The sequence below is a fragment of the Nycticebus coucang genome, chromosome 10 (genome assembly GCF_027406575.1).
Source record: "Nycticebus coucang isolate mNycCou1 chromosome 10, mNycCou1.pri, whole genome shotgun sequence".
Taxonomy (NCBI): Eukaryota; Metazoa; Chordata; class Mammalia; order Primates; family Lorisidae; genus Nycticebus; species Nycticebus coucang.
The window spans coordinates 121,064,731-121,083,322 of record NC_069789.1 but is presented as its reverse complement, the minus strand read 5'-3'; the positions used below and the strand labels follow the sequence as shown (position 1 = coordinate 121,083,322).

The 18,592-nt window shown below is 51.1% G+C and overlaps 1 protein-coding gene across 3 annotated transcripts; it reads right to left on the bottom strand.

Moving 5' to 3' along the window:
- Positions 1-6,288: 6,288 nt before the first annotated feature.
- KCNN4 (potassium calcium-activated channel subfamily N member 4) lies at positions 6,289-18,295 on the bottom strand. 3 transcript variants are annotated; one of them, XM_053606262.1, is made up of 9 exons: positions 17,886-18,295; positions 14,747-14,842; positions 12,977-13,404; positions 11,981-12,116; positions 9,737-9,847; positions 9,457-9,575; positions 8,998-9,067; positions 7,520-7,687; positions 6,289-7,218 (listed from the first exon to the last, which is right to left on the bottom strand). In XM_053606262.1, exons 1-8 carry the CDS (start codon positions 18,042-18,044, stop codon positions 7,523-7,525), a joined length of 1,284 nt encoding a protein of 427 aa, XP_053462237.1. In that variant the 5' UTR covers positions 18,045-18,295; the 3' UTR covers positions 6,289-7,218; positions 7,520-7,522. The 3 variants fall into 3 exon arrangements, with proteins under 3 accessions (XP_053462237.1, XP_053462236.1, XP_053462235.1); XM_053606261.1 differs by having other exon boundaries at positions 6,289-7,398; positions 17,886-18,294; XM_053606260.1 differs by having other exon boundaries at positions 6,289-7,122; positions 17,886-18,286.
- Positions 18,296-18,592: the final 297 nt, after the last annotated feature.

Sequence of the window (18,592 nt, the reverse complement as noted above, 5' to 3'; positions counted from 1 at the left end):
GCAACTGACCTTGACCAAGTACATTTAATGTTCTCTGCTTCTATGACCCCTTTTGTGGAATAGGTACAATGACATTTTACAGTGTTAGTGTCTGGGTTAAACAGGTGAAAGTGCCTAGAACAGTGTCTTTTACAAAGTAGTACTACGTGTTCTCATTTTCTGATGTACAGTGATAATAGTGGTTGATTCTAAGCAGCTCCTTCCCTTCCAAACCTCATCCCTGCTGCAATTTCCCCAGCACCAGTGTCAGGTGGAAATAAACGTATTTCTCCAGGCTGCCACAGGTAGGGGAAAAAACACCAGTCACACAGACTGACTTGAGTTCTGTTGCTTATGGATTCTCCAGAGATTGTAGGTGTTTAATATACACGTGAAGGGTCATCTCTGTGTTATATCTGTCAGTGTCCATTTTTACATCTTTATCTCAGGCCATGTCTATTTTTATTGCCTGAATTTCTCATCCCTATACCACTCACCATTGCCATTCTCACATAGAGGCAACCTTCAGAGGTGGACATTTTTTTAGGGAAAAGAAGAGGTCTTAGATTGACCTAAGGCCCACTCCGTATCAGGCTCTGAGTTATTTGCTTTATGTACATCACTACAACCTTCTCCACTGCCTGTTGAAAAATGAATTTGAAAGAGAGAGAACGTTACCAAAGACCCTGTAGCCAAGAAGGGCCTGTATTCAAACCTGAGCCTGTCTCATTCCAGGACAAGTCTATATTATTTCTGTGGCATCAGACAACTTGACTGGTAGTTAGTCAGCAGTGCAGTCAGGCACGCAGAGAGCTGCCTTTTTCTGTTTCCTTACAGACATAGTATGCTGTTATGTGGGTGTACAATACCTTATTTAACAATTTCCCTGTGATGGGGATTTTAGACTGTTGCTGAACTTTGCTCTTATAAATGTTTGCTGCCACTAATATCCTTGTACAACTGCTTTCATGTTTATGTTAGTAATATCAGTAGAATATCTTGTTTGAAGTGGAATTGCTAGGTCAAAGGTTTGTGCATTGGGAATTTTGAGAACCATAGCCAAATGATCTATTCACCTTTTTATTCATTTATCTTCATTCATATTATATATTATTGTATGCATTATGGACTGCTAGTCATTTGCCAGGCACAGCTTTAGGCTGGGGAAGGTCCTGTAGTGAATAGGACACTTGCCCTCTAGGATCAGATATTCTAGTGAAGCAGATGACATCAGGTAAAAATATTTGGAAGAAAAGAAAATTGTGAGGGAAGAGATTGAGAAGAGGTTAGCCAAAGGATACAAAATTTCACTTAGACTTGAGGAATAAGTACAAGAGATCCATTGTACAACAAGCTTAATAACAATGTATACTTTAGCCGGGCGTTGTGGAGGGCGCCTGTAGTCCCAGCTGCTCAGGAGGCTGAGGCAAGAGAATCGCATAAGCCCAAGAGTTAGAGGTTGCTGTGAGCCGTGTGACACCACGGCACTCTACCCGAGGGCGGTACAGTGAGACTCTGTCTCTACAAAAAAAAAAAACAATGTATACTTGAAAATTGCTGAGAATAAATGTTAAGTGTCCTCACCACAAAAAGTGATATATGAAGTAATATATGTGTTGATTTGCTTGATTTAGCCATTCTAAAATATATACATGTATCAATACATCATGCTGTACATCAGAAATGTATATAATTTCATTTTCAATTAAAATTAAAAGAAAATCAAAATAAAGGAATTGAGAGTGATACAGCTCACAGAGAGTGACAAGTGGTCAGGGAAGGCTGCTTTGAGGGAATGACATTTAAGGAGATTTTAAAGAAGGTAAGGAAATAAACTGTGAAAATGCTGAGCGTAAGAGATCACAAGGTGGGAGTGGACCTGGCTGTCTAAAGATTGTCAGTGTCCAGAGTGCCTGGAAGAGAGCAAGGAGAAAAGGGGGACAGGATTATTTAGGGATGGAGGTGTAGGTAGGGCCAGGTTACATAAAGTCTTCTACGGCACGCTAATCTTTTGAAATTTACTTCAAAGTGTAACAGTGATCGGAGGGCTATAAACAGGGACTGGCTTGTTCTGACATACGTTTTATAAAGATTTCTCTGGTGAACAACAAAAAATAACAATAGTTGCCGGTAGGGGTGAGGGTTACGGACAGATATGAGTCAGGAATACTTTTTTAAAAAGTGTTAATGTGAACCACGTGACTACTATTTATGCATAGAAAATGGAAATGGAAACGGTGCCATTTTTGCGGTAAAGAGAATGACCTACAGGAGTGGAAGCAGGAAATGATGACCTTGCCTGGGCAAGAGATGATGGTGGTAGAGGAAGAGGATGGTACTGACAGAATTGTTTCAGACTTTTTATCACAGAATTTTAAAAACATGCACAAAGGTATTATGGCATAAGAACTCCTACATACTCTTTGACCAGTATCGACAGTCATCTATATTTTATTTACCTTGTTTCTCCTATTTTCTCCTCCCTCATGTAAACACACTCTTTCCCCCTAAAGTTTTGTTTGTTTAAGGAAATTACAACTGTCCTTTCATTTTATCAATAACTATATAAGTGTGGTACATTTTGGAGCTGCTCTTATATAGATTATATTTAAAGCCCCAGGATTTGCTGAGATGATCCAGACCGAGGGAGTGTAGAGAGCAGAGCCAAGGCTCTGGGACTCTCGTGTGGGGGTCAATGGAAGGGGCAGCATCCTGGAGAGGGGCTGGGAGGGAGCAGTAATATCAGGGAGGTGGTGAGCTGGCACCAGGGAACAAAGGGTTCCAAAGAGAAGGCGATCAACCAGGGAGCAGAGGCACGAGCTGGAGGTGAATGTGGGGTCCACTGTGATGGCTTTTTTTTGTCCCCTGGTCTAACTATGTTATGGAGATGTCTCAATTTCGTAATACAGTTTCTATAAGGAGAAAATTATAAGGACTTGTTTTTCTTTATGGTGGGGAGGTATAACTTTATGTGGTAAAGTGCACAAATCTTAATGTATAGGTCAATAAATTTTACAAATATATTACTTATGTAACTAACCACTAACAGAGAATATTTTCAATACCCCAGAAATTTTCCTTCTCTTTCCCTGTCAATTCCTCCACTCTGAAACCATGCACTGAGTTGATGCCTGTCAAAAATAGGCATGGAGATTAGCTGCATCTGTTTTTGAATTGCATATAAATGAAATCTTCCAGCATGTCTTCTGAGTGTCTGGCTACTTTAGTTCTGTATCTGTGAAAGTCTTTCACATCATTACCTGTAGCAGGAGTTCTATAAGAACTAACTTTTAAGGATTTCCATACATGATTTTATAATATTTAAAATAAAGATTTTGAATTTCAATTCCAGATGTTTTACAGTTTGGTGAATAAATAGTGAACTTTAAGGAGAATGGAGAATTGAAAATGTTTTGGAAAGTTCCAGTGAGATGTTTATAAGATGGGGGAAATTATAGCATGTTTGTGTGGACGGAGTGATAGAGAGAAATACATAGGACACTTAGAAGCTAGGTCCTTAAGGAGATAATGAGGGTATGGACAGGACACAGTGCAGGGGGATTGGACTTGAATTGAAGAATAGTCCAACTCATCCTAGTAAAAGACAGGAAAGGTTTACCGCTTGATCCCACCTCCCCCCCAGGTTGTACAGAGCACTCCCCTAGTTTTTATATATTAGCAGCTATTTCACACAGCATAACAACTCAACATGGGTGTTTGCACTGCCATTCCAGTGTTGATGTTGATGATACAGCTTCCTGTAGGGCCATAATAAAGAACAAGACCAATATTGATGATGTTTGTTCTACGTGGTGGGGCAAGAAGGAGAGGAAAGCAATGGGCAGTTATGGCAAAGAATGGGAAGTGAGAGGAGCCAGGACAGGGAGGGAAGGGGGAGGCTGAAGGAAGGGGATGGGGCAAGAGCTCACAGAGTTCCCCAGGTGAGGCCTATGGGTGTCCTGATGGCAGCGGAACACTGCTCTGCTATGGAAAGGTGAGCAGCCATTACACAGAGCCCAGGAAGCAGGTACACACCAGGGTATGTGGCAGATTTCCCTTCAAAGTTCAGAATTGGGCAAAAGGAATCAAGGTAGAGGTTATGATGGTGGTTAGTGGGGATAGAGGAAGGTATTGGCTGGGAGGGACCTGAGATCTTTTAGAGGGCCAGAAACTTCTGGCTTGAGCTAAGTGGTGGCTACTCTGGAGGGCAGGGAGAGCCGTGGGAGAGTTTTGAGCATGGGTAAGGTTTGATCAGGTCTGGGTGTTAGAAAGTCCTTGGGGCCGTATGAGTGATGCATGAAGGGGAAAGGCCAGGCCCCAGTCTCGGCCTATGACTGGCTGTTTAAGTGTGGGTTAAGTCCTTGCCTCCTTTTGAATCCTCTTTTCCCCACCCAGTCCTCTTGTGGGAGTCGAGGCAGAACAGAAACAAGAGAGAGAAGTAGCCAAAATGACCACGAGACTGAGGCCCTGGAGGACAGAGCCCTCTGATTTACGTCTGCAGCCCTGCTGCTGGCTCAGAGCCTTTAGGAAGTGTCCACTGGGTGAGAAGAGATGCAAAAACTGCCCAAGGGGGTTGTTAGGACCTGAGCCCCACGGAGGAGAAGGGGGCAAGTAGGCCAGGGCAGACCCAAGATGATTCAGAACATGACATCTCTTGTGTGTTCCTTTAGTTCCTTAGTTAAAAGCCCCTTCTAACCATTTCTAACCTTGTCTCAGCTCTGCAACAATGCAGAGCTTTGGGACATCCCAGGCATTGAGTGTGTTCATTCTGTGATGTTCACTGAGGCCCTGGCATGTGCTACACCCTTGGTGTTGAAGACACAATAGTGAACAAAAAAGGAAAATATGGAGTCATTATTTCTGAGTGTCTGGTCACAGCTCAGCTCTCCTGCCTCTTTGCAATGGCCTTGGATAGTTTCTTCATCTGTAAAATGGGACCAGCAGTGCTCATTTTGCCTCCTTTTGTGAGATCACTTGTCTAAAAGGGCTTGGCATGGTGCTTAACCCAGTATTATTACCATGACAGGGACAGGTTTATGGGGCTAGTAGAGCTTCAGAGAGGACTTCCTGGAGGAGGGGACAGCTAAGAAAAGCCTAATGATAATGGAAAGAGTTTATCAGCTGAAGGGAAGTGGAGCAAGAAAAGAGTAGATCCTGAGGAATGAAATTGGCAGGAATTTGGCAACACTGCTAGGAGGGCTTCTCGCAGTGGGAGGTCTTTGAAGGTGTTGTCCAGTCCTTTCCAGAGCCCGTGACTTGATTCCCCAGATAGTTGCCATTCAGAGGAAGAACAGTAAATGGTAGTGGATGGTGGAGGCCCCGATTTAGCTCTTAGGGCCGAAGGTTAGGCTGGCTGTTGACTGTTAGGGAAGTCTAAAGATAGCTCAGCAGAGGATGAGTCGCAGCCTGGGCTTCCCCTCAAAGCGAGGGAAGTAAGAATGAATCAGCCCCTCAAGATGGAATGAAACTATTGTGGGAGTCAAATCTGGTTCAAGGCCCAAAGCCACTGCCTCTGACTCACCTCAGGCAGGGCAGTGGGGAGGGCTCAGCAGTGGGACAGGCTGGGTTCCTCGGCTTCCTGGCTCAGGCCCTTGAGCCAGGCCTGGCTCCTCTTGAAACCTCAGTTTCTATATCTGTACCGTGAGGCAGGGAGGGTCATGGGAGTAGTACTTATGGTGACTTATGAAAAGCAGGGAGCATAGAGCTGCACACATAGTAGGGCCTCTGTCAGTGCCAGCCCCTGCTCCTTTACCCCTCTTGAGTCCTAGCAAACTCCTCTTGACCAGAAGTGTAATAGGTATGTGTGATGGTTTGGAGCTCCTGTGAGTCTCTTGATGAGTGAGTTATCATCTTTGTACTGGTAAGGCATGGGTAGAGGAGGAAGGCAGCCAAAGCAGCTCCCCCCGCAAAAAAAAATAAAGGAAGGAAAAGGCAGCTATGCACTGTGAGAAAAACATTAACAATAATAAGAATGATTCCATCAGGTATTTTGTTCTTACTAAATGCCCAACCCTCTGTGCCACTCCATGTTCAGAGGTGAAGCCACTTGTCCAAGGTCACACAGCGAGTGAGTGGCAGATCCAGGATTTGGACTCCAATGTGTCTGAATTCAAAGCCCTTGCTCTTAGCCTCAGATGGGGGGGCAGGAGGGGTTGTTTAAGACTGCCCAGTATACAGAGCTGGAAGGGCACTTAGGGAAGGCCTCTGTTTATAGGCAGGGAAACTGAGGTCCAGACAGGGCAGTGGCCTGCCACTGGATGATCTGCCAGTTTATAGTAGATGGCTTTATAAGGAAACAGCAACTTCTGGCTTTGTTTAACATTTATTACAAAGTATAAGAGCACAGAGTGGTGAGTTAGGCTTCTTCCTCCCCACCAGATTTTCTCTGCAGCTCTAGTGACTCCTTGCTGTCCTGCCAGGGGGCGCCACCTCCCGCCTGGCTGCAGCCTCATCCCTGGTTCCTTCAGTGCGTCCAGCGGTAACCGAAGCTTCCCACAGTCCTGGACTCTGGGCCTCTAGTTCCTCCTCCCCTGGGTCCCAGGAGTCCAGCCCCAGGCACCTCCACTTCTTTTTCTTTTGAGACAGAGTCTCACTTTGTAACCCCTGGTAGAGTGCTGTGGCGCCACAGTTCAGCAACCTCAAACTCCTAGGCTCAAGTGATCCTCTTGTCTCAGCCTCCTGAGTAGCTGGGACTATAGGCGCAACCACAGCGCCCAGCTATTTTTTTTAGAGACGGGGTCTCACTCTTACTCAGACTGGTCTTGAACTCTTGAGCTCAAGCAATCCGCCCGCCTCGGCCTCCCAGAGTGCTAGGATTACAGGCGTGAGCCACCGCGCCCAGCCTCACCTCCACTTGTAACTGAAAGTTAGAGGTTGTCTATAGCAGCCTAGTGAGAATGTTTTTGATGAGGGTTCACGGGGTTGTGACCATGTTCCCATTTGGGGCTTCAGGTTGGCCAGGTCTTCCCCCTGTAGCCATTGTCCCCTCCAGCAGCCATCAGTGAATCAACTTTCCCAAAGCTGGGTCCCCCTATGCTCCTTGCACTTGAGGTGCTTAATTCTCAGGGCTGGGTCAGAAGTGGCAGGGAAGATGTCCTTCACCTCAGTCCTAGGGAAAGTAGCCCCATCTCTCCTCCATTGGTCCTGGGGAGACAAAGAGAGAGACTGATGACAGACCAGAAAGAAGGAGAGTGAGAGACACCAAGGTAGAAACCAGTGGACAAAGTAGGCTAGGGGTATCTGGGCACCAAGAGACCACAGTGTGTAGCAGCATTTGTACAGGGGCATAGGGTGGACAGAGCCAGAGAACAGGAAGAGAGATCGAGCAAAGAAAGAGAGGGAAGGGTAATTAGAGTCTCTTTCCTTCATGTCGATCCAGCTCTGAACTCAGCGAGTCCTTTGTTCCAGACAGAACCAGAGCTGAAGAGAAAGAATGGCCTTGTCTCCAGGTCCCCCTCCTTTCCCCCTTAGCCACGCAAGGTGCTGGCCACAGGCACCCTTCCTCTTGGATGCCTTCCTTCCCAAGTCCCCACCCACTTACCAGCTACGTGGCCTCCTGGCTGGTTTCTGGAAGCTGCTGTGGGCCCAGGGCAGTGTTAAGCAGCTCAGTCAGGGTGTCCAGCTTCCCTGCCAGTGTGTCAATCCGCTTCTCCAGGGCCCTCTGTGAGCTGCTCAGACCCAACTGCAAGTCACACAGGATCATGTGCATCTAGGCAGGAGGAGAGGGTTGCAGGTGTCAGGGGACTGGTGTAGAACCCCCTCGTTGCTCCATAGGGTAGTGGAACCAACACTGACTAAGTCCTATGGTTCCCTGAAGATTATCCTCAATAATAATAACTGTTACCCTTTATTGACCACCTGCCAAATCCCAGCTACTTGCCAGATGCTTTTCCTGCATGGTTTAAAATCCTCCTAAAAGCTGTAAGGAGTGCAATTCCTGTTCCCATTGTACAACTGAGACACAGGCATGGAACAGCTAAATGACATATCCAAGGCAGCCCCTAGAACATAGGTGACATAAATATCTGTGGAATTGATAGTGCCTGACATCAAATCTGCATGGCCCTTCACAGCATTCTCAAACAGGGATTCACATCTTGATCCTTGAGGGCTTGTGAGCTTGCTATGGTGATTCTTGAATTCCATGTTTGTACCTTGATGACTTTCAGAAATTACAACCTACTTGTTCCTGCAGATCTGGGCTGCTAGTGTGACCTGCCACAGTTTTGGGGTCTGCACTTGTGACTGTGTTTGCTATGGCTTTAGAGGGAAAGGTATTTGAGAGTCAGTGAAGAGAAGGACTGTCTCTTCCTTCATACCAATCCTGCTGTGAACTCAGGAGTCCTTTGCTCCAAACAGAGCCAGAGCTGAAGAGAAAGAACGGCCTTGTCTCCAGGCCCCCTTTAGCCACTGTTTGAATTGTGGGCTAATGAGAAAAAGTAAAGGCCACTGGATAAGCAGAAGGTGCTGTGAGCCAGGCCAGGAGGGGGTGTTGTGATATCACTGTCCCTGAGCACCAGTGGAATCAAGTGGTCTCAGCAGTAGAAGGGGGCATGCAAGCTGAATCAGGGCTTGGCCAGGCAGCATGCACCCTGGTGGCCATGGGCACCCTCTGTAATAGCAGCAGAGATTGAGTTTTACCTAAACAATGTCAACTGCCTCCGAGTCAGTGTGGTTAATTTGAATTGCATCTATATTTGAACTTGGTGTGTAAATTTGCTTTAGTTTTATTGTATGTGTCATAGTTGGAAGGAATTTTATATCCGTCCACATATAACTTAACAATAAAGATAATTTGAAACCAAACACTGGAGTTCTTTGTACAATTTATTTTTCATTTATAAAGAATCTACACTTTGTAGACGTGCAAGGTGTTCTGTATTGCATCATGACTTCCTTCAGCCATTCAACCACAAACCTTTACTGAGCATCTACGTGTGCCAGGCCCCTGCCAAGGTTCCCTGTTCTAGGGCCAGATTTCCCACTTCTTCCACACCTCCTCCCACGGGATCTCAGTACCTTGGAGATGTCCACCATAGAGTTCACTTGTTCCTGTAGCTTTCGATGTTTCAGCCGCACCTGGCGGAACCTGTGGGAGGAAGTGGGGATTGGGAGTCAGGACTACAAGCCTGATCCCTAGGTGTGGCCCTAGCTTGGGAGTGGGATGAAGGGGGGGGGAGGAGGGATCAATGTAGACAGAGAACAAAGGGAAAAAGTTGCCTAAAGGCTGAGGAGCAGGAGAGGGTGACTGCACCCTTGAATCCCCATTCCCAGTAGAGACCCAGGTACCCAGGCCCGCAGACACTCAGAGACACGCAGAGATAAACCAGCCCAGACACTGAGAGTTGCAGTCAGAGCCAGGTGGGCAGATGTTCAGTGAGACCACACATGGACGTCCTAACCTGGACAGGCATGGACACAGACACACAAGCCACGCAGAGAGGGGATGCAGACACGTGCACACAGAGCGGCCCTCACGCATTGATGGCAGCCAGCAGCCTGCGCTGGTGCCTGCGGGCAGCTCCAGAGTCCTTTCTACGCGTGTGTTTATAGAACATCCAGGCTTCTTGCAGCACTCGGGCAGCTGACTCCTTCATCTGGGAGTGGGTAGCACAGTGTTAGGGGGAGATAGACCCCTAGGGCTCTAGGAAGAGGGTGCTGAGGGCCCAGTCAGTCTTGGGAGAGGAGAGAGTTAGGGACCTGGACTCCAGGCTCCTGAAGGAGGGGGTGTGCCCTGGGTCTGGATGCCCATCCTCACCTCCTTTGCATATTGTATGTCCATCATGAAGTTGTGCACGTGCTTCTCTGCCTTGTTAAACTCCAGCTTCCGGGCCACCACAGCCACCAGCAGGGCTGTGCAGCAGACCCCCTGTGGGTGCAACAGGCACTTTGGCAGGAGGTTACCAGGCTCTAGGACTCAGCCTGGCCACCAGCTCCTTCCTTGAGCCCTCCTAACAGCCGCAAAAGGCAAGTACAATAAGAACCAAGGTCCCGTAGCTCAGAGTGGCAGAGCTAGTGTCAGGAATCACCCCTGTCTAAATTCTGTGTAGTATTCACATCATTAGAATGGCCTCTTTCATTAAGGGAGAACACAGGTTCTGGTGGGGGCCTAACCTCTGGCTCCTGCAGGGACCCCTTCTTCACTGCTCATGGGGTCATAGAGGGTGTTTACCTCCTCCCACCTCCAAGGCCCTGCCCAGTTGTGGCCTTGACCTCCCCGTCTTAGAGCATCTCCTGCCTCATACTCACCCTACCCTGACCCCAGGGAGACCTAACAGCCTGCTTGACCCTACCACCTCACTCCGATCTCCTCCTAGACCCCCACTACCCTGAACTTCTCAGCCTGGCTCTCAAGGCTTCCTGAGGTCCACACCTCCCTTCCAGGCAACTCATAGCCCTGGCTGCCTTCCGCCTCAGCTGCCTTACTCTGAACACTTCTCCTTTCCTTTTCCCAATATTCCTGATCCTCAAGGCCCTGACAAATCCCAACTGTTCTGTGGCACCTGCTCACTTGCCCTTAAGTTAGAATGAATCCTCTGAGACTTCTGCTATTATTCAGCCCTCAACCACTCAGAACAATTTGCTAGTCACAAACATTGGCTCCAAAGACCACTTGTGTTCCAACTCCAGCTCTAAGCAAATTATTTAGTCTCTCAGTATATGAGTTTCTCATCCGTGAAATGGGTATGGCCTCACAGTTTTATTCTGTGGATTCTGGGAGTTATATCTGGAAAGTGTGTAGAGCAGAGACTGGCATGGAGTATGTGTTCAGTGAAAATAAGCTGTAATTATTCCATTGTACCATAGAGCCTTAAGGGAGGGAGCTGTGAGCTCTAGTGCACATTGCCTTATCTTTTGGGGGTCTCAGCTTCTCTTTTTGTCAAATGAGGAGCATCCCTGAGTGTCCCTGCCTGAGTCTCTGTCCCTCATCCTTTGTCCCCAAAACTCACCACTGTAGGGGGGAGGGGTTTGCCTTATCCATCCCTGTGGTCCCAGAACTTGGTATATCAACATGTCCTTTCTGGAACATCAGGGCTAGGGGCTGGTGGCTTAGGTCTCTGAGGGTGAGGGGAACCAGATCTGTGGGAAAGTGAAAGCCAAGGTATTGGGTGCTGGGCCTTGCATGGGACTAGGGCTGAGTAGGAGGAATTGGATGATGGGGTCTATGGAGGGAAAGAGGTGGCTGTCTGGGTTCAGGAGGAGGTTGACTCTGGGAAGGGTGCTTGAGTCTGGAGCTGGGGAGCCTCTGTCTCATCCTTAAGGGTACAGAAATTGGGCTGAGGGTGGCTAGATGCCTGCAACCAGTTACAATAACTGTGCTCCAGCCCCATTTTCTGAGCACTTCCTATGTGCTAAGCACTATTTGAAGTCCTTTGCATGCATGGTTGAACTCATTTAATCATCTCAGCAACCCCATGAGCTTGACTGGCATCCCCATTTTACAGATGAGGAAAGTAAAGCCCAGTGAGAGTGGTTTGCCTAAGCTCCCCAGCCAGGGAGCGGCAGAAGCAGGATTTGGACCTAGGTACCCTGGCCCCACAGGCATGCCCTTGATGACTAGACACTACCCTTGCCAGAGGCTGGGAGACTGGATTCCTGGGCTCTGGAGGAACATAGAGCTGGAAAACCAAGTGCCTGAGTTCTAGACAATTTAGAGGATAGGGGAGGATGCCTGGGTCTTGGTGGGGCAGGGGATAGGTTTCTGGGTTCTGGGAGAAAATGGGGCTGGGAAGTCAGGAGCCTAGGTCCTTATGGAAGATAAGGGCTAAGGTTCTAGGTTCTGGAGAGAGAGCAAGGACTTAGGGGCTGGACTCCTTGGTCCTAAAAGAAATGGGCTGGATGTTTGGGTCCTGACGAGGGAATGGGGCTGTGGGCGGGGGGGGGCGGGCAGGCTGGACATCCATGTTTCCCTGGGGGTCTCTGTGTTGGCTCTACGGTTTCCAGGGACCCAGAGGATGGCCAGTTTGGGATAAGGGTAGCCCCCTGAGGGGGCTGTACTTACCATGACTCCGGTGCAAAGGCAGACGATCTTGCCCCACATGGTGCCGGGCACCACGTCCCCATAGCCTATGGTCAGGAATGTGATGGGGATCAACCACAGTGTGTCTGAAAGGTGCCCGGTGGCATTAACAGCCTGCCTGTGGGGAAGGGGAGGTTAGTGCTGAAACCCTAGCCTGGAGGTTTCCACATAGTTTGCTCTCCTCCCCTCCCTATATACACACACAGTCCCAAGAAGTACCTGGACACAAAGCCAGTAAGTTCTGAGCCCTGGACAGCCTGCCTCACCTCCTCCCTGGCTGTGCGATCTGCGCAAATTTCTCGGTCACTCTGGGCCGTGGGATTTGTACCTGGATCTCACCAGTTTTAAAGCCTGTATGGTTTCAGCTAGGCTGGGGCTCCTGCACTCAGAGGGCATGGTTGAAGGTTGAGAGGGGCTGAAAGTCAGCCTGAAGTTCACTTAGACCCTGGCAGGGTCCTGCATTCACCCAGAGGAAGAGATGCCTTTTTCTAATTTCCGCCAAGATGCTGTATGACCTACAAGTGGCCCTATCAGGACGGAAAATGAGACTCTACAAAGGCTCTATGGGACTCTGCCCTCCTTTCTCCCCACTTCATAGAAAGGGACATTTAGGACCAGTCGTAGAAGGGATTGAAAAAAATCGAGATTTAGCTTTGTTCACAGTCCCCTTGCATCAAGATTAGTGGAAAAACTTCATTCTTAAGGGCCCCAGACACCTCAGACCTTCAGCCAGAAGGGAAGGGCTTCCTAGCGTCTCCACGTGTAACTGCGTGTGGAGGGATGGGTGGGCCTGGCCTGTTGGTTCCTCCAACCTTGATGGATGAGGGTGTGGGCGAATCTCAGCCAGGAAAAGTTAAAGGATGTACGGTGCGAATTTTCTCCACTGTATGGCCGGAGAGAACCCCAATATGCACTAGCGCACCCGGGAGCCTTGGCTGTCTGCGGCTCCACGTGCTCCAGGTACCCCAGCACCCTCACCTCTCGGCCACCGACAGCACCCAGGCGGTGGTGAGCCAGAGGCCAATCGTGAGGCCAAGCAGCAGGCGGCCGGGGTGCGTGTTCATGTACAGCTTGGCCACGAACCAGTGGCGGAAGCGGACCTGGTTGAGAGCGCCGATGCTGCGGTAGGATGCGTTTAGCAGGACGCCACTGCGCAGGAGCACAGCGCGGGGCACCAAGTAGAGGCGCAGCAGCATGGCCAGCGACAGCAGCGCCTCCCCCTGACCCAGGAAGACTGGCCAGGGCTGCGTCGCCACCGGCGGCGCCCCGGAACCCTGCGAGCACTGCAAGCCCCGCACGGGCGCCGGGTGCAGCCCACACACCGCCAGCTCCAACGCGATCTGCGCCACCTGTCGCCCGGTGAGCGCCACGCGCCAATCCCGGAGCCCGTTGTCCGTCATGAACAGCTGCCGGAAAGGTGCCAAAGAGAGAGGGGGTCAGGCGCAGGTCAGGCAGCGGCCCGCCCGCCTGCGCCCTGAGATAAAGGGGTGTGCCTGCACAGCCAGGAGGGAGGGAGATAGCGCTGGGGCACAGGGTCGGGGAGGAGTGGGCAGGACCTAAGGAAGGCATCTCTCCCGTGTTCTCCTCTCTCTCCCCCTCCAGTTTTAGCTCACTTCCGCCAATTGAACACCTACTGTGTGCCTGGCATTGCTCTATCAGCTTAGGATACAGAGGAAACAAAACAGACTGCCACCCTGGAGCTTGCATTTCACATCCCCGCAGCTCTCACCTACTCCAGTTTCTGGGACACTCATAGTAATAGCGTCAACCAAAAATACCCAACATTTATCCGGCACGTTGGATATGCCAGGTGCTGCTCTCTCCTCTGTGGGTGTTGTGATTCAGGGAACGCTCACAGAACAGTGACAGCGATATTATTATTATCCCCATTTTATAGAGGTGGAAATGGAGGCTCCAATCCCTCAGGTGGACAGTGGCTCATTGGGTTATGAACCCAGGCCATTTACCTGCTCTAGGATAATGAACATAATAACGTGTACATTTTTACTGAGTACCTCTTAGGTGCCAGGCCCTGCCTGGGGCAATAATAACCCCCAGTTCATATGCAAAGGTGTGGGGGGAAGGGGAAGGGGAGGAGGGAACCCCAGTTCATATGCAAAGGTGTGGGGGGAAAGTAGGGGGAGGAGGGAACGGGAATGGGGCAACAGGATCTGAGGAGATGGGGGATAGGATGTGTCTGGGTGAGACCCAACCAGGGAGTACAGGTGGGAAGAGTTCCAGTGTGCGTGCGTGTGTGTGTGCGTGTGTGTGTGTGTGTGTGTGTGTGTATGTGGTGGGGAGTGTTGGCACAAGAGAGTGCTTAGGAATGGACACTTCCGGGACCACGGGTTGCTTGGGGGTGGATTAAGTGGGGACCCCACAATGAAGCACAAGAGATCTGGGAAGCTGGGCCTGCAGTGGGGCTGCCTGGGGGCAGAGAGAACAGAGGCTTGGGGCAGAAACAGCTGCTGCTGGGGAGATGGAGGGGCAGGGACTCCTAGCATCTGTGAGTGTGTGTGCGCGGGGGGGGGGGGGTACTGGGGGCTGCAGGTGGCTGGTGGGGACTGTTCTAGACTTGGTGTCTCTGTCTGTGGTTTATCCTGTCCAGGTGGGTGAGGGTGTGGATGCAGCATCTGGGGTGGAGGGACCTCATTACTCAGATCAGGAGGAGGAGGAGGATGGAAAGTGTGAGCTGACAGGGTGTGGTGGGGGTTGGGGAAGCAGGGCTTAGAGAAGGGGCCACCCTACCTGGACCTCTTTGGCATGAAAGGCCACAATGAGGCAAAGGAGCAAGAAGGTGGAAATGCTGATCATGCACTTAACCAGGAACATGTAGATCGCCCACTGTTGGGAGGGATAGAAAAAGAGGGTGAGTCCCAGGGCTGCAGCCAGCCATTCCCCTCTACTGGTCCTTCAAAACCACCATCCCTTCTCAATTCCCAATTTCCTAGCTTCCTTTCCTCCAATCCAGGCCCTCCTGATGCCTCAGTTCTGGAGAAGTCTCCAAGCCATCATCTGGTTTCCAGGGATGCTCTCCTCCTTTCCAATAAGACAGCTCTGTCCGGGTGCCAGTGTCCAGTCTCTGCCTCAGATCTCCCCTGAAGGGGGACCTAGAAACTCATTCTTCTTATTCCCCTGTCCTGTTCCTCATCAAAAATAGTTCCTCAGTTGTGTGTGAAAGACAGAGAGAGAGACATACTGGGATCTAGAAAATGACATCTGGGCTTTGTAGAGTGCCCCTTCGCCTTCCCTTGCCACCTAGCTGAAACTAACCATGCCCCCGTTCCAGAAGAGCCTAGAATTATCATTCACTCCCCCAAAACTAAACCACACCTTTTCCTGATCTCATTCAGGGGGCTGAGTCCTTGAGGCCCCAGCCAGCTCTGAGAGGGCCCCCTCAGTCCTGCCCCCTGCATCTCCTTTGCCCCCAGCCGCCACCCCCTCCCTCCTGGCTCTAAGCCCAGGGCAGATCTGACCGGAAGCAGAGCGCCTCTAGAAACTACCAAGAAGTGCTTTTTTCCCCTCTCTTTGTGTGGCACTACCTTGGAAGAATCTAGAATTCTGGAGGGAGAGATTTAGAAAGAATCAGACCGCTGGATTTTGGAGGAGTTGGCCCCGCCTGAGGGAAGGGACTACCTGAACTCCCATGCTGAGCCTTGCACCTGTTTCTCCTAAGACTGCCGCCAGCTCCCCTGGCTGGGCCAGCACCCTGCCTTTGAGCAGGGAAAGAGGGCCAATTTCCTGCCCCGGGGGCCTGCTCCCCCACCCCCTCCAAGAACAATGGTGCTGTTGTCCCCAGCCCTCCCCCACCCCCTTTATCCTTCTATGGCTCCCTGGTTCCCTGCTTCCTTCTACAGTCTGTCTTAACCCTCACCCCACTAGACGCAGTGCCTTCACCCCACACTGAATTCGCTTCTCTGGTGGCCCTCTCCACTTTTCCGATTTCTCTTCCCCCCAATCCACGACCCATCCACACCTGGGCACCTGCTCTGGTCTCTGAATTCCCCTGTCTCTGGGGTTAGTTGTTTCTGTCTCTAGTTGTGTTTTGAGTATTTCTGTCAGACTTTCTGTCTCTCTGTGCATGCCTGTCACTAGCGGATCTTTCAGGAGCTTGCAAGCCTCCCTGTGTGTCTTTCTCTGTGGCTAGGTCTCTGCCTCTCACTCCATCTTAGTCTCCATCTCTCCTTATCTTTTGTGTGTGTGTGTGTGTGTGTGTGTGTGTGGTTTTTGGCTGGGGCTGTGTTTGAACCCGCCACCTCCGGCACATGGGACCGGGGCCCTAACCCCCTGAGCCACAGGCGCCACCTCCCTATCTTTTTCTCTTTGTGCGTCTCTGTGTCTCTGTACCTCTCCCCATCTGTCCCCCTCTATCCAACCCAAAGCAGGTATCTCCAACTTGTTCCAGTACTCAGGGGGTTGGTACCTGCTTCTCCTTCAGCCTCTCCACGTGGGGAGCAGGTGTCTGTCCTTGCAAAGTGAGTTCATTAGATTGAGATAGAGGTGGGGAGGGAACAAGGAAGTTAGCACGATAGTCATTAAAGAAGAGCTGAGGAGGACTCTTAGGGTCACGTATTTCAACCCTCATCTCGTTTACAGATTCAGAAACTGAGGCTCAGAGAGCTGCAGCAGCTTCCCCAAGGGCCCCAAAATAGAGGCAGTGGCCTGCCAGGTGGTGGAGGGAAGGAAGAAACAAGAGATGAGAAGGCGGAGGGAGGAGGTGGCATGGGAAGGACCTTCTTGTCCCTTCCTATCTGCCAGGGCCACCATGTCCCCACCTCTCCTGCTGGGCGCGGTGCTGAAGCCTGGGAGCGGCGGGCAGGCTCCGGCCATGCTTCCTGTTGGCATGGGCTTCGGCGGCCCCACCCCCTCAGTGCCTGCTGCCCTGGCCTTGCTGCCAGGCCAAAGGAAGCTTGCTGCCCTGACCCTCCATGTGGCTCCTGGGCACTTCAGAGCTGCCCACCTCCCCCACCCCCAAATCCAAGTCTGAGATTCAGGCTGCCAGTAGTCCTCTCACTTAATCTTCAAATCAGCATCCCCCCAACCCCCACCAGCCCAGTTTGCAACCCTTACCCCAGACAGATCTCTAACCCTCCTTTCCTGTTGAGCAATTCTGTTCACCCTCAAGCTACTGATTCCAACCCTTGTCCTCCGTCTGCCCCCATCACTGCCCTGACCAGGGCTGGAATGTGATGGGTGCCTGCTGAGACCTGTCCTGACCCCACCTTTTCTTTTCCTCTCTACTCACCACTATCCTCAAAGTCAGCCCTGCTCCCCCAAAGTCTTTCTAAGCCCCTCCTCTCAGACTCAGAGTCTGAGCCTCCACCCCCTCCTTCTTTGGTGACTATAAACCTACCACCTGCTTCATTATTTCCCAGACTAAATAGCATGTAGATTCTGGGGGAAATTGAGCTCTTAATGATGGAGATGGGGGGTGGGGGCAAGGGATTTGTTTCCCATTTCCCACCCCTACTTCAAACCAGTATCTTTTAGGCTCTCCCCTTTGTGGCTGAGGCACTGGGCAAATGTTAGAGGTTAGATAAAGAACACGCAGCCGCTGCCTGCTCTGAGCAGTTAGTCTTTCTTTCCACCCTCCCTTCGCCAGACCTGGGCTATCTCTCCCCTAATCTGCTCCCGGGAGACTCCAGTATATGGTGAGCCACCGCCTGGCCTCCAGGAGCCCTAGACCTCCAGCTGTCTGATTGCAACACTTTTAGAGACGGACGCACCTGATCCTTTCCTCTTTCAGAGAGAGCCCCCAGCATCTAAACAGGTCCCAGGAGTCAGGCATTCCCAGCCCCTCAGACCCAAAGGTTCAGGCCCCCAGTTCCTTCTCCCCCAGGGGTCCAGTTCTCAGCTTCCCAAGCCCCAGCATGAGGGCTCCACTCACCGGGCACCCCCCGAACCACAGCATCTCTGCATGCAGCACCATGAGTCCAATGCCAATTCCCGCCAGAGCCAGTGCCCATCCTGCCAGCGACTTCTCCTGCTCCAGCAAGCGCTTTCTGCGCCTCAGGGCCCCCAGGCCAGGCACCAGCTCCCCGCCCATGGCCCCCGGGGTCTTGGGACTCAGCCAGCTTCCTGCCCAATGTCCCCCACCTCGCAGCACGCAAAGGGCAGCCACTGTGGCTTGCAGGTCGTCTGCCTGCTGTGCTGGCTCTGGGGCTTTTGCTCTGAGGCACAGCAGAGCTTGTGCCCTCTGGGGAGTGGTGACTGGCTGGGCAGGGCAGGGAGGGGCGGGGAGGCCCCTGGGTCAGGGGAGGCTCCCCAACCCTCCTCCCCAGACTGAGGAGGGCAGAGCAAAGTAGAGGCGTCCATCCACGTGCATCAGGACACACACCGACACACAACGGTCTGCATCTCGTGATACACACCTACACTCACCACACCCAGACACCACAGGACACCACAAGGCGGGAGACAGAGCCTAACACACTAGGGCACACAAGACAACACAACCTACACAGAGTGACTCACAACGACTGGCAAACTCTGAAACCCACAGCCACGCCCAGACACTGCACACATGGTGTGACACACAGCCGGCACTCAGCAAGGCAGGCGGTGTCCCGTGGAGCACATGGCCACCCAAACATC

What these genes read in the sequence shown, in the direction of transcription:
- KCNN4 (XM_053606262.1), bottom strand. Translation starts at nt 18,044, where the DNA reads ATGGGCGGGGAGCTGGTGCCTGGCCTGGGGGCCCTGAGGCGCAGAAAG. An exon ending in TGTGGTTCGGGGGGTGCCCG is followed by an intron (nt 14,843 to 17,885) that starts GTGAGTGGAGCC and finishes CCCTCCCAACAG; the next exon opens with TGGGCGATCTACATGTTCCT. An exon ending in CTGCTGGCTGCCATCAATGC is followed by an intron (nt 9,068 to 9,456) that starts GTGAGGGCCGCT and finishes TTCCTCCCACAG; the next exon opens with GTTCCGCCAGGTGCGGCTGA.